General features: G+C 39.2%; 1 protein-coding gene across 3 annotated transcripts in view; it reads left to right on the forward strand.

Moving 5' to 3' along the window:
- ADCY1 (adenylate cyclase 1) overlaps nt 1-14,071 on the forward strand; it is a 160,540-nt gene that overhangs the window by 65,017 nt on the left and 81,452 nt on the right. For all 3 annotated transcript variants that reach the window (XM_039548550.1, XM_039548547.1, XM_039548548.1), the window contains 2 exons: nt 1,320-1,438; nt 10,762-10,873. In XM_039548550.1, coding sequence (XP_039404484.1) covers nt 1,320-1,438; nt 10,762-10,873 — 231 coding nt within the window. The remainder of the gene's footprint in view (nt 1-1,319; nt 1,439-10,761; nt 10,874-14,071) is intronic.

The raw sequence follows: 14,071 nt of genomic DNA on the forward strand, positions 1-14,071 counted from the left end.
CAGGGACCATGGACTTAAATCTATTCAGTTTGCTTAATTATTCCCTGACCTAATCCTCTTCCACCAAGGGTACATCTTCCTTGCTCTAGCCTCACCCCTCGTTGTCTGGAACCTGAGATTCCTGAACCAGATTGGATGTGGTTATGTGAATTCATTCAGACTGTTGCCATGGCTGAAACTAGCAGGTCTGATGGATAAACCTGGAAATGTATTTTAAATGGCAAGCATTTTCTGGGTGCAAACACAACTTGAGTAGGTATCCAAGGTCACCTTACAATACCTAAGAAGAGTAGCTCCAGATTTTCGAGATGGTACCTGTGAATGGCCAGAATATGTGGAAAAACTACATGGGCCTTTATAGTCAATACTGACAAGATCCGTAATATTAGAGACCCTTTTTATGCAGGTCAGTGACCCATGCTAAAAATTTCTCTGTGAGTATAGCAAGAAGGCTTGTTTAGCCAGGGTTTTGTACTGATGCAATTCATTAAAGACATTGCCACACTGGCTAAGATGTCATTAAAACTGGGCTTACTGTTCCACTGAATTTGACAGTGGATAAATCCATCATCTACTCTCACTGCTTAATAACCAGCTGTCATAGCCCCTGTAATGTAACACTTTCATTATATCCAGGAAGAAATAGGACACACAAAAGGATAGCAAATGATCCTGGGAAGTCTTTCCCAGACAGATAAAGGCTACTAAGAATAAAGTAAGTTGTTATTATTAGAACTGTGATGTTAATGAAAAATATGGATAATTATATGCTCTTGAAGCTGATTTTTTCTGTGTAGGTTGTTTTTGTTGTTTTGTAGGTTATTTTTTTAGTGCAGAAGACTTAAAAAAAAGACACCCACACACGTTACAGTGGGGATTACTGCAACAAGCATATTTCAAACCAGGAGTCCTGTGGAAAGGAAATATATATGGACAGATTCGTGGTAGATGTTTCAGAGGTCTTTATTTCTCCAGCCGCATGGCCGGGGCTCTCCTCAGGAATTCCACAGTCACGGGACCCCAGGGTCCTTGGCCACCCCGGGGAACACAAAACAACCAATGGGAAATGAGACAGACCAGGGGCAGGGAAACCCCGTGCCTCCCCCCCCAGGGCCCATCTCCCAGGGCTCCATGGCAGGGGAGGAGACCCCAACACACACAGTTTTCAGGAGTTTGAGATAAATGTTTCATATTATTTATGCAGCAGACATTTTAAGGAAGCAGATTAAGGGAAGATTGTCCAGTTTGCTAGTTTAAAGTTTTTGAAAAATGATCACATACTATACCACAAAACTGATGTTGTTTATGTTTTCTTTTAGGAACGTCTCTTGATGAGCCTTTTGCCCAGGAATGTTGCAATGGAAATGAAGGAAGACTTCCTGAAGCCTCCGGAAAGGATTTTTCACAAGATTTACATTCAAAGGCATGACAATGTTAGGTAGGATTGATGTAGCCCATGAAATAAACTAAAGAAGAGAATATTTAGTACAAGGACAGTGATGTATAATTGCATTCAGGGTTCAGAGAAAAAAAACAAGCAGCATAGTGAAGATTTATCATTTATACAGACTGGAAGAATGGGTGCACTAGGAAGATTTAATAGTCTTCCCAGGAGATAATCCTGAATCAATAAATATCTTAGAATAGTAGGGGTGGGAGACTGACAAATTTTTCCAAATGACTAGTCATTGGTTTTGTACTGTATTATGTTTTGGGTGAATAGGAAGGAGTATTTATTCTGCATGGTAGTTTTTGCACATTTATACTTTCTGATAGTAAGATGAATTACTTCAAAAGTGATAGATTTTCCTGAGTAATAGCATGGAAACACAAAAAGAAAGTGTGATGTAAACTTAAAGAAATTTATATTTGTCCACATCACGTGAGCGTTACCCCTCAGAAATTATTGACTACGGCTCAGTTCTACTTCTTGCTCTTGTTAAGTAGCTGACTGTGTGCAAGTGCTGTCATTTATATTGCTTGTTCTTAAAGTGCATTCTCATTTGTTAATCTTCTTTGCCTCCAGAAACAAATTCCTTTAAGTCATTGTCTGTGTTTTATCACACTACTGCCAAGTGCCTTGCTTCCACATCAAAAACAGCATTCAAGTTCAGTTTGTATCACTCTTTTACTAAACAAGCTGCAGTGTTAGTAAGTGATGTTCCAGAGCTGCCTTGATTTGCATGGTGTACTCATGTGACAAAGGAGTAAACTTCAGTACATCCTCTTCTCCCTCATCCACTGCTAAGTTTCTTTTCTCAGGGTTTAGTCTACCTCCCATTGAGCTGGCTTTAATATTTGCAAGGACCACTTCCTAGTGAGTAAGTTGCAACTAAAAGCATTTCTGTTGCTAAGGGAATCAGAGATGTCTGTGATGGAAGTGTTCAGAAGACTGCCAGATTAGGTCAGTTTTACCTGTAAAATTAAGCATTACTGAATTAAAAATTAGTAGTTCACTTCATGCTAATGGTTAAATCTTGCATAATGTTAATCTCATCATTTTGGATACAAAACTCCTGGTCTTTAACAATCAGTTTGAAGTTGGTTCTAAGTGCACACTACCCCAGAGCTGATGCGGCAAAGCTGACAATGTTGTTTACAGTATCTGATGGTTCTCAATTGTTAAAGCCTGACTTGAGAGCTCCTAAAAGACACATTCAAAATCTAAGTGAGCTGTCTCACTCCTTCACTTTTCCTTGTTCATGTCACATGGTTTTATCCTGTTGCACCCCCACCACCATTTGTATGTTTTTTCTTGCCAATCTCCAATCTTTGAATGATACCCTGTCTGTTTATTCGCAGTCAGTTGTGATAATCAAGTCTCAGGTATGCCAGATTTTGGTGCTTGGGTGTCTTCTACTTTGACCCTTTGGTGATCACATTTCTTAATATACTTACAAAAATTGTGTCTAAAAATTATGTTCTCATAGTGCTATGAACTACATGGTTGCCCTTAGGATCAAGGCTAGACAATGATAATTATATCATGATTAGTATATTTATATCTTGTATGTGTCACAAGTCTCTGCATTCATTAGAGTGTGTATAGTCATCTGAAACAGCATTGCTTTGCAGTTGATTATAGTGCTTCTGAGTCCTCCCTTTTGCTAAGATCTTTTTGAAATGTAACCTCAGGAGTAGTCTTTTTTCCTACATGACATGTTTTTTTCACATAAATACTAAAACTCCTGTGGCTTATTCACTGCTTAGATGTGGAGTTCATAAAAGGTTTTGAATCCAGACACCCTGTCTGGAGAAGTGAATTCATTCTCTGACATTAAGAAGGTACTTTTGGGGCAAATGAAGCCCAAGTAAGATGGGGTCATTTTAATGTCACAGGTAAGATCCTCAGGAAAGAGAACTGAAAATAGGAGACCTCCCTTCACCATCTGTACTTGCAAGAAATCGTATTGCCTTTTATTTCAGTAATGCAACTAATCTATAATTATAATAATAATAATTTAGAGGACTCCCGATTTATGGGTGAAATAGTGTCCAGTAAATACCCAGCAATCTGTGGCAAGCAGGTCCGAGTAGGCCAGAGTTTCACCCCGGAAGTTTTGTGACTGTGTAGATCTGTGTAGATCCGAAGGACCAGCAGGTGCCACCCTGACACCAGTGCCTAGCTTTCGGCAGGGCTGCTGATGGTCAGTGCCAATAATAAGTGTTTGCTTTACTTTCTTAAGGAGATTAAAACTTTTTTTTTCTTCTGGGTAGTGGCAGTTCAGTGTTATAACAGGTAAACCTGTATTCTTGTGACTTGTCCTCTTCACATCAAGTGTTCAGTAAAGTGCTACTATTAAAACAAACCAACAAAAAGCCCCTCTGTAATTCATATTCCAGGCTTTTTTAACTCCAAAGCTACACAGTGGAAAATAGAAAATGAGCTGCACTTTTACTTTTCCTCTTGCAATGCTTTCTTTTTCGCCCCACAAATACCTGGAAGTATCAGAGCATTATTCTTCAGAAAAGATAGTCTGAAGGAGGCAGGCATGCAATTAGTAAACTATGTGATTTTTCCATTCCTTATCTGTTGAAAAAACCAAAGCAATAAAACCCCCAACAGCAAAAAAATACCCTCATAAGTAACAGAAAGTATCTGCTTCAGTCTTCTAAATAGCTGCCTGAAAAAAAGACAAAGAATATTTAATCTTACGTGTGAAAAATAAGACATTCATACATATACCTTCTTTACCTCCTCCCAGAAAAGCACAGGCAGATACATTACAGTGGAGATGCATACACCTCTGTAAGAAGTGAATGATGGACTGGGAAAAAGTACTGGCATGTTTCATATAACCATGGCAACAGCCCCGGTTTATCAATTAGTTGGTGTCTATTTTGCCAACTACCCAACAGCTGATGAATGACTGCCTGCAACTGTGCCTCTGGAGGGGAATGTGTCATGTTTTGATCATCTCTTCCCAGATGTGTGTAGTACATCTGCTACCTCATAAAGTTTTTGAACAGATTTGCTGTGCAGTGAGAAATGAGGGCATGTGTTTTAAATGTAGACAAATAACCTAATGCAAATGCAATATGCAAAACAAGATATGCAAATACACATCCAATATAGCATTAGCCCAGTGAGGACATATAGCGGGTTGGGTTTGTAACCGGGTGGAAACACCAATTTAGTGTAGTGGTTTGGTCTAAAATACTCATTACTGTTTATCTTCTGTGAGATAAGAATTAGGAGAAATGCAAAACAGGCACCAAACTTGAAAGAATATAAAGAAGTTTATTAACAGACCTAAAAGAAGGGGAAAAAATTATACCATACCTTCAGAACTCTCCTCTTCCCCCCACCTTCCTCCCTTCTCCCACTGACAATGTAAAAAGACAACCCTTGAGATGTTCAGTCTGTTTACCACTGCCATAATAGCCTTGTTCAGTCCATTTAGAAAGAGAAGTCTCTTCTTGCTCATGCTGTGAAAACAGTATCACAACGAGACAGCCACCCACTTCCAAATATTGTTCAGTCCATTTAGGAAGAGGAGTCTCTGCTCGTATGTGAATCCCTTCCCCCGACTTGCAGCTTTTCCCACAACTGTTTTCGAGAGTCCACTCTTGAAGTTTTTTGGGGTACAATTTTAAGGTTGAGCTGTTCAGAAACAAGAAACAGAGGCCCTTCTCCTTCCCTGGGAGCAAAGGGTCTTCCTCATCTTCATCGTTAGGACTATCTCTGGGAGCATCTCTAGGAACTGAGGTTTTCTCCTTTCCCATTTGGAGCAGAAGTCCTCATCTGGTCCATCTCTAGGGACTGAGGTTTTCTCCTTTCCCGTTTGGAGCAAAAGTCCTCATTGCTTCCATCTCTCCCTGTCCAAACCTATCATGAAATTACAGCTGCGTCAGCATCTGCCTATCTCAGCGCAGGTGCTTTTGCTTACGAGTTGAACACTCCACCCCCCATATCTTCATGGAATTACAACGGGATACTTGGATATATCATAGCTTCACAACAGACTTTCAGCTTTAAGCATCTCCTCTCTCTCTTCCCTCAGGTTTTCAGCTCTTCACAGCAATAAAAGGGTTAATCTCACCTCGGCCTTGCAGCTTTGCAGCTGGAATGTTGAATTTTTCTTATCGCAGTGGAGCGGGGGGAAGAGCCGAGCCGCTCCGGCTGCCCACGGCAAGGCAGTGGGGGGGTTCCACGGCTGGAACAGGTCCATCGGCTCCAGGATGGCCGTGGCCCGGCCCGGCCTGGCCCGAGCAGGGCCTGGCCGGGCCCACTGGCCCCCACACAGGGGCCGCAGCCACCTGTCCCAGCACCGGGAACGAGAGAGAGCTTGGGGGGGGAGTTTGTCTATTCTTAAGTGTGTATCACAGAGGCGGTCACAACTTTAAGTGGCTTAAAGAATTGTCCATATTCAAACTGGCCAGCTGATAGGTTCTATCAGGTCCCAGAGGAAACTGTAAGCACCCCTTAGCAAGGACATCCCTTCCGGGACTATGCTTGCTAACCTATGACATGACAATAAACTCAACAATCAGGAAACTACAATAATTGAAACTAATACAGTATCTGTGGCTTATCAGAAGGAAATAGTCTGTATAGAGTCCTCAAGCTGTTTCAACACAGTACAAGTGTTATTTTACTGGGGTAGGCCCAGGCAAGGACATCATGAAAGATGTGAGAACCAGATGTCAAGTTACATATAAAGGCTACCCAACAGACCAGCTCTACTGTGGTGCTCAGAAGTATGTTTTGTAACATGAAGGAGACATGCTTTTCTAAGATTTGGTTAAGAAATTTAAGATTCATATTTTCTTGTTTTCTTATTCCTACAGGGCTGAGGAATTTACAGATCACATATGTAGGTACAGTTGCTATTGTAAAAAGTCGCTAGTCCTGGCTGAATCTCTCCATGGAGCTATAATTCAATGAAGAAAATTTCAAATTTAATTTCAGCTCAAATATATGCCCTGTATGGAAACCTCAACCCATTTTGTTGTTTGTCTCTCTTGGAATGGACATTGGATATTCATGAAACTGTTTCAACACGTGGATGGATAAGGATATGGCTGACCTGCTATATTAACACACAACTTCTTGCTTCATTCTTTGACTCAAACAATGTTGAAGAGATAAAAAGAAAGTGAACATTGAACAGCTAAAAATTTCTTGGGCTTCTGGTACAGCAGGTTCATTTAGCCTTATTTTTACAAGCGGGAAATAGAACTGGATGCTTTGTAAGAAGAGATATTAATTTTAGGAAACACACTGCCTGTTTCAAAGCTACTAATAAAGAGATTCCTTGTGGCATTTTAGAGGTTCTTGAGACTCAGTGTGAAGCGAGAACACAATCTGCAGATATTAATGTGCAAATATTTCTTGTCTGTTCTGTCTTTCAGAAACCATCAGAACTTAAATAATTTTTAAATTTAACTTACCCATTCCAACATTTTAAAAAGCTGGAATCATGATGCCTATGAATAGAAATATTATATAGTCTTTCTGAACTTGTAAGACTTCGCAGTGAACTAGTTTTCGTAAATTATAATTACGTTAAAAACACACCCTCCCTTTGTTTTTTATTTTTAACAGCCCTCTTTAATTTTAGAGAGCACTTTTTTTCTTAAAAATTGAAGTGAATCATACATAAAATTATTAATAAACTTTCCTTATGTTTGACCTTTGAGGCAAAAAGAGTCCTACAGGTTCCTTTCTGAGGCACCATGCACCATTAAAATACCATTTTTACTGTAAGTTGCACTTTAATTAAACAAATGGCCCAAATAGAAATAAAAAACAGGGCATACGATCCCTCCTTATTTTGCAGAGTACTTGTTTATACAAGTGGCTCCATTGAAAACAGCAGGACTATTCAAGTGCACAAAACACATGAATGAGTACTGTTAAAAGTGAACATTTACTACCTACATGCTGTCAAATCTCTTGTGTAACTTGGCATGATTTCTCCTTCTGAATGCCCCATAGAGTGACGTAGAAAAGGGTGGCTCTGTCAATACTCACACTTGGGAAGCAGCTTAAATGTCTTAAACCAAGCCACAGGCTTTCTGCACTCAGTTCTAGCAGGTGCAGCTGCTTCCTGCTGTGCTGCAGGAGGACTGCAGTCACTGTGCAGGTTCTGCCTGCTGGGATCATGGGGGAAGAAAACAGGAATACAGAAGGTCCTGGAGTGATAACTCTGGGCTTGTTAACACAGAAATGCTTCAGATGGTCAAGGAGTATGAGATAATGATGTATGTAGCTCATATGCCAGTGCTGAACCAGCTTGGCTCTTTGTGGCAGAGGAGAGAAATGGCTGTTTATAGTGTTTCCCTTCCTGAACTTGCTCACTGTACTGCTGCTTTGCTTTTGTTCAGAAGTTTTATACCAGAACAAGTTAGATATAGCTGTTGGCATTTCAAACCAAATAGTCTAGATAGCTTTAAAAAAAAGTCCTTAGGAAACTTCCATTAAACATTAGAATCGTGAAATCATAGAATGGTTTGAGTTGGACAGAGCCTTTAAAGATCATCTAGTCCAGTCTCTGTGTCTGGGTCAGGTTCATACATAAGTATTGCTCAAAAGCCTGACCCACCTGAGCTTGAATACCAGAGATGGGTTATCCACAGCTTCTCTGAGAAACCTGTTCCACCTTCCTAGTGAAGAGTTTCTTCCTTGCATCTAATCTAAACCTACCCAGTTTTAGTGTAAAACCATTCCCGCTTGTCCTATCAGTCCTATCCCTGATAAAAAGTCCATCTCCAGCTCTGTTGTAAACCCCCCTTGGGCTCTGAAAGGCTGCTATAAGGTCTGCCTGGAGCCCTCTCTTTTCCAGGCTGAACAACCACACTCTAACAAAGTCCATGTTTTTCCTGTGCTGAAATTCCAGGTGGGGTCTCATGAGAGGAACAGAATCACCTCCCTCCACCTGCTGGCCACACTTCCTTTTACGTATAACAGGATACATTTGCGTTTTGGGGCTGCAAGCATACAGTACTGACACATGTCCAATATTTCATCCACCAGTACCCCCAAGCCCTCCTTCAAGTGCTGGTCTTTATCTATTAATGCCTCAATTTGTATCCATGTTTGGGATTGCCCCAACCCTGGTGCAGGACCTTGTACATGGCCTTGTTGAACTTCATGGGGCTCGCACAGGCCCACCTCTTTAGCCCGTCCGGGTTGCTTTGGATGGCATCCCTGCCCTCCAGTGTTGTCGACCACACCACATTGCAACGTGTCATTCCCAAACTTGTAGATGGTGTCTGTGTCATTAGTAAGTAAGGAGGGAAATGAACAATCAAAAGAAAAAACACTGTTTTTCAACGCTTACAAATCTGTATTTACACATTATCTTCCATATATGCTTTATTGCAGTAGTCCGTGGGGAATGCAGTCATTCAAAATTTATGTCAATTTTAGTTTAGTTTATGTTTTAGTTAGTTTATATGTGTTTTCTTTGTGTAGTGTTTAGCAGGAACCCGTCATCGGTGGGTTTTGTAGTTGTTTGTTACTGTAGATGTAATTCCTTGTAACACTTTACTTGAAAGAGCTGTCTTTACAATCTTTTTTTAAAAAAGTAATGTTTTTCGAAATTGAGATGAATTTTATTAAGAAAGAAGGAAGTATCATAAGATCAGAGGGACAGGTGCATTGTAACAAGAAATGTTCTATAGCAAACTAAACTCCTCTGAAGGAACTTATTTGTAACATCATCAACTTTTGCAGTTGCATAATCCCATTCTTCAGATTATGCGTATTTCAAAATGTTTGGGACATAATTATTTTAAGATCATTTTGTTTTATTGATAACTGAAACAAGATATTTTTGTATAAAATATTATTAATGAAAAAAATGGGTAGCTTTCTGTCAAAAATTAGCTAGTTTTCCTATCAAATGTAGAAGTTGACTGTGCAAAAACAGGTCATGTTTTCAGTGGGGAGTATTTAAGCTACACTCTAGGTATCAATACATTTTTAAAAAATTTTAGCTAAAATACTATTACACAAATAAAACCTAAAAATTCAAGTAGTTTTCCACTTTTTTAAATATATGAGTGTAAGAGCAGTAAGACTGGAGAGTAAATTTTAGCATTGCTATGGGAATGTGGAAGAAAAAAGCAATACTAATCCATGTGTAGCTGTAACAGCAAGTGGTTATTGTGATTATTATCTTTGAGCAGAAGGTGTTAGAAGAGCAATGGAGATTTTAAGCCACAGGAAGAGTAACCATAGGAGTTGTATTTGCCATTTTTTGTAACATATAAGGAGCATTGAGACTTGCTTATGAAGAATGGAAAACAGTAGACTTATTAGGCCTGCTGTACTAGTACTGCTTTTTTATTTAAAGAGTGAAGCTTTGTTGAGGTGAACGGGAGTACATAATGTTTAATTCAACTTACAGTTTGCAAACTAAGTTTTACACTATGTCAAGTATACCTAGGCCATATATCATGGGACAGTTTATTAGTACTTTCAGAAATTGTTTGACATTTCTAGTCTGGATGTTGGAGATAAATGCAGGGGGTTCCTGCAGCTGATTCTGCACTTCTACCAACAGAAGGAATCTAAAGAGTTGAAAGGATCACAGCACCATACTCTCTTGAGTTTCATGATTTACACAAGAATTTCTATTCTCTCAACCAAATGGTACCTGTGCTTATTTCAATTATCTCCCTTGATCAACACTGGCTAGTAGGGATTGTTAAAGCAGATTAAACTGTTGGACATTAAAACCTTGCTAATACTGATGAAAGCTGGACACTTACTTGAGCCAGGCAGCACAGTACAGAGAAGAGAAGCTTGACATTGTGGATTCTAGCTCCTCACAGAGAGCTACTGTAAGACCACATCACAGAGCTACTGCACACAAGTTATTAACCTCTATTTTTCGGTACACAGTAAACCTCACGCAAGTTTTATCTGTTTGGCTGTGGAACTCTAGTAGTGCAAAACCGTCTCTGAAACCAATTCACCTGAGGAGATTCCAGCTGCAAAGAGAATAAATTGTCCACCACGCTCCTAGAGTACACATTGAGGACCCTATGAGTGAGGTGCTTTGCCTCATCTGCCAGATAGGTGTGTAGGTATTGAAAGCATCTGAGAGTTCTCTACAACAGTTGACAGCACCAGACTAGTGCTTATTTTTCTCAATCTTTGCCCTTTTTTTTCCAACTAGCACTTTATTGGTAATATTTCAGGACTTACTGGAGTTTGTGCTTTGGGTCACATTTGTGCTATGAAAGAGAGTAACGAGAAAGTGAAGATATCGTCTCTACTGATTTATCTGTGCTTTTCCTTCTTTACAGCATTTTGTTTGCAGACATTGTGGGGTTCACTAGTCTGGCATCACAGTGTACCGCCCAAGAGCTGGTGAAGCTGCTGAATGAGCTTTTTGGAAAATTTGATGAATTAGCTACAGTAAGTACAACACTGTTACTTCAATTTAATTTACATTTCCTTCTGAAAAATGATGCATGAGTTACACGTTAGAAATCTGTAATAGACTGATTTAGCCCCACATATAATGAATTTCTAAAACTTCAATCTTTTATTAATATTCTAGAGAATAAACAATCTCTTTTAGTTGTTTAGGAAAGAAGTGTAAGTGCCATTTTTAAGTATGCTTTTCTTCCCCGTTCATGCAGTCCATCAGTGTTCTTCATTGGTTTTGTTTGCACAAAACAAAGAAAATTTTTCAATGTTTACATTTCTATCCTTCATGGGAAAAAAAATCTGAACAATGGAAAACATGAATATTGGCAGTGTGGCATAAAACTTTCTGTGATAATAGGAAGCTAGAGAGTAAAACTCATTCTTCACAGAGAGCACTCCTTAATACAGAAATGATGGTAGCTTTTCAGAGAGGTTATTGTAGGCAAAATAGGATCCATATCATAAACTGATGCCTATGTTTTGGTTGTTGCACTTATATTGTGCTAGATTCCCCAAGGAAGAGAAAATGAGAGAAATGTTCCTTGCCTATAACTCCAAGCAGCCTAATTTGACAAGAACCATTTGATGGGAAATGAGAGGAATTGCTGTGCCAGAAAAAGTCACACATCTTGTTTCAAATTACATTTAACAAGATGCTGAAAATGTGTTTTCCCAGGAACAAAACAGAACTTCATCAAATCTATCTTACTTGCCAGCTGTCCTTAAAAACTTCATAGCTGAGAAGTAACACTTCCACATAAATTATGCTCCTCCACTGTCTAGCTATTTTAGTCTTCAGATTCTGTGCATCAGCCTAAAGAAAATACTTGTTTAGGCCCTCAACTTAAACAGCATCCACATTTTTTCAGTCCAAACTCAATTCTCCTTGATGCAGTCTTCCACATGAGAGATCTAAAGCATGTGGATATTTTGCATCTAAATCTCCCTCTTGGAAACAGCTTTCAAGGACCCCAAGGAGAAAGAAACCTTCTGCTCCACAAGATGCTAGGGTTGAGAAAGACCTATTCTTAGTTAAATGGGTTCTTTGATTGGGTGCTATGTTCTGATTTGCACTAGATGTTCAAGTCATAACAGAAAAAAACTTGTATGTTTCCTTTTTTCCAAGAAAAGCAGAAGATTAACTTAGATGCTTAGTAGAGATGCAACAGAATTCTACAGGGTTTTGGCACGAATTTGTGTAACCAATTCATTTCTGGAACTACTGACAGTGATTCATAGAGAGCACAGGTCCCCAGTCCAGAGTACTTCATAGATTATGCCTTAGAATTAAAAATGGACTTCCATTAAGATAGCCATTTGCAAGAGCTTAAATGGCTTAAGAAGTTCAAATATCTTCCTTACTTTGATTTCATTTTAATTTCATTACTGAATTTAATCCATTATATGTCAACCAGACATCTAATAAGCTCTTTTAAAACTTATAATGCTGTCGTTTGTGGAGTCTTCATAGCCATGAAATACATAGCCATGTAATAACGTGGAAGTACTGTAATATAACATGAGATCACTTGTGTGCACACAGAAATACATAAGCCTGTGATGTGTCATGGCACTGAAGCCAGGAACATGGCTACCCTACCATGCTTGCTCCCTTAGCTTATGCCTGAGATGGCTACCTAAAAACAAGAGACTAGAAAAGAATAAGGGAATAAAGGTAGGTACTTATTTGAAGGGCCTTCAAAGGTACACCCTGGGCAAGCCAAAGGCTACACCCAAGATGGACCCCAGGTCATCAGTTCTTCACACTTTTATAAGTTTGGTTCATTTGCATATCAGGATCAATTCTCCAATTAAAACTTCATTATGTAATTACCCCAAGTTTACCCCCCCCGTTCTTAAGATGTGAGTTTACACATTTTGGGCCTAGGACAATCTGGGTATCCTTGGAGAGCAGGCTTGGAGAGGCTTGTTATACCTAACTACCATGAGAGAACAGTAGTTAACAGGCCACAGGAAACTTCAGAGTTACATACTAAGCACTACAGGATTTGAAAAATATAAAAGCTAAAACCTAAGGCATCAAGCAGTGGCCACGTGCTGCCAACTGGAGGTGTCAGTGACACCATAAGGCAGGTACCAGGCAGATGCCAGCCAACCACCTTTAGTGCAAGGTTGGTTGTTGGTCACAGAAGAAGCAGTTTGGAGATAGCAGAAGAACAAAAAAGCCTTAGTTTTTCTTTTCAGCCTGCAAGGATTCTTTTTCCAAATATGAAAAAAACCCTCATGGTTTCTTTCAGCTATGTGAGGAAGATTTGCTACTTAGGGGTACTTCTAGTTCAGATTGCACTTCACTGTGTGTGATTAAGGACAGACATACAAGCTTTCCTTAGTGCCTTGTGATGTGATTAAGGGAGACTTGTAATTGTGTCTCCTGCAGTCAGAGAAATGTGTTGAGAAATACAGTTTTTCAGAAGTATTCTGATCTCTTGGATAAAGCAGCTTCTAAGATATTCATTATTAGGTCAAAACAGAGGACTGGGCTGATTTTAAAACTGCTGTGCTTGAGTCTTCAGAATGATTACGGAGGAAATTGTAGAGACTTTAAAGAAGAGTGTAACAGTAATAGGTTACTGTGTGACTACTAAATATATAGTAATAGGTTACTGTGACTACTAAAGTGAGTGTGCATGTTGTGTGCTGCTGTTTGTGTGCTGCTGTTTCTTGGGAAGCAATGTCAACTGGAAGGTGCAGTTTATGACTAGCCTTGTTGAAACAATTGCCCTGTCTTAAAAATGTAGTACTTTAAAAGAATCCCTGTCACCACTGTAGAAAATGTAGTAAGTATAAGGCAGCATATATTTGCTGGGAGCCTCAAGATGAACCTTGGTATTTTGGCACATTGACACATTGTAGGAATAGTGAGTCTTTGCTTTTTGATAGTACAGTTCTACTAAAATTTGTCCTTCTGACATTTAGAGGCTGGTTTATGCTTTTTACATTAGTTATTTCTCTTTCCATATGCTGTTTCTTTGGATTCTTTTTTTTTTCTGTAAGGCACATAGTTTTTCTCTCTTTGAAATGCTACATCTTTTTAAAAATCACAATAGCTTCAGATATAGTTACAACTCATGACAGGGAGTTCTGAAGGCGAACCTTAGGTTTCAATATAAAGCTATTCAATTCCTTTCAAAATGTATTTTAGCATTCTTTTAATAGGGGGAA

This window comes from Corvus cornix, chromosome 2 (genome assembly GCF_000738735.6).
Source record: "Corvus cornix cornix isolate S_Up_H32 chromosome 2, ASM73873v5, whole genome shotgun sequence".
NCBI lineage: Eukaryota > Metazoa > Chordata > Aves > Passeriformes > Corvidae > Corvus > Corvus cornix.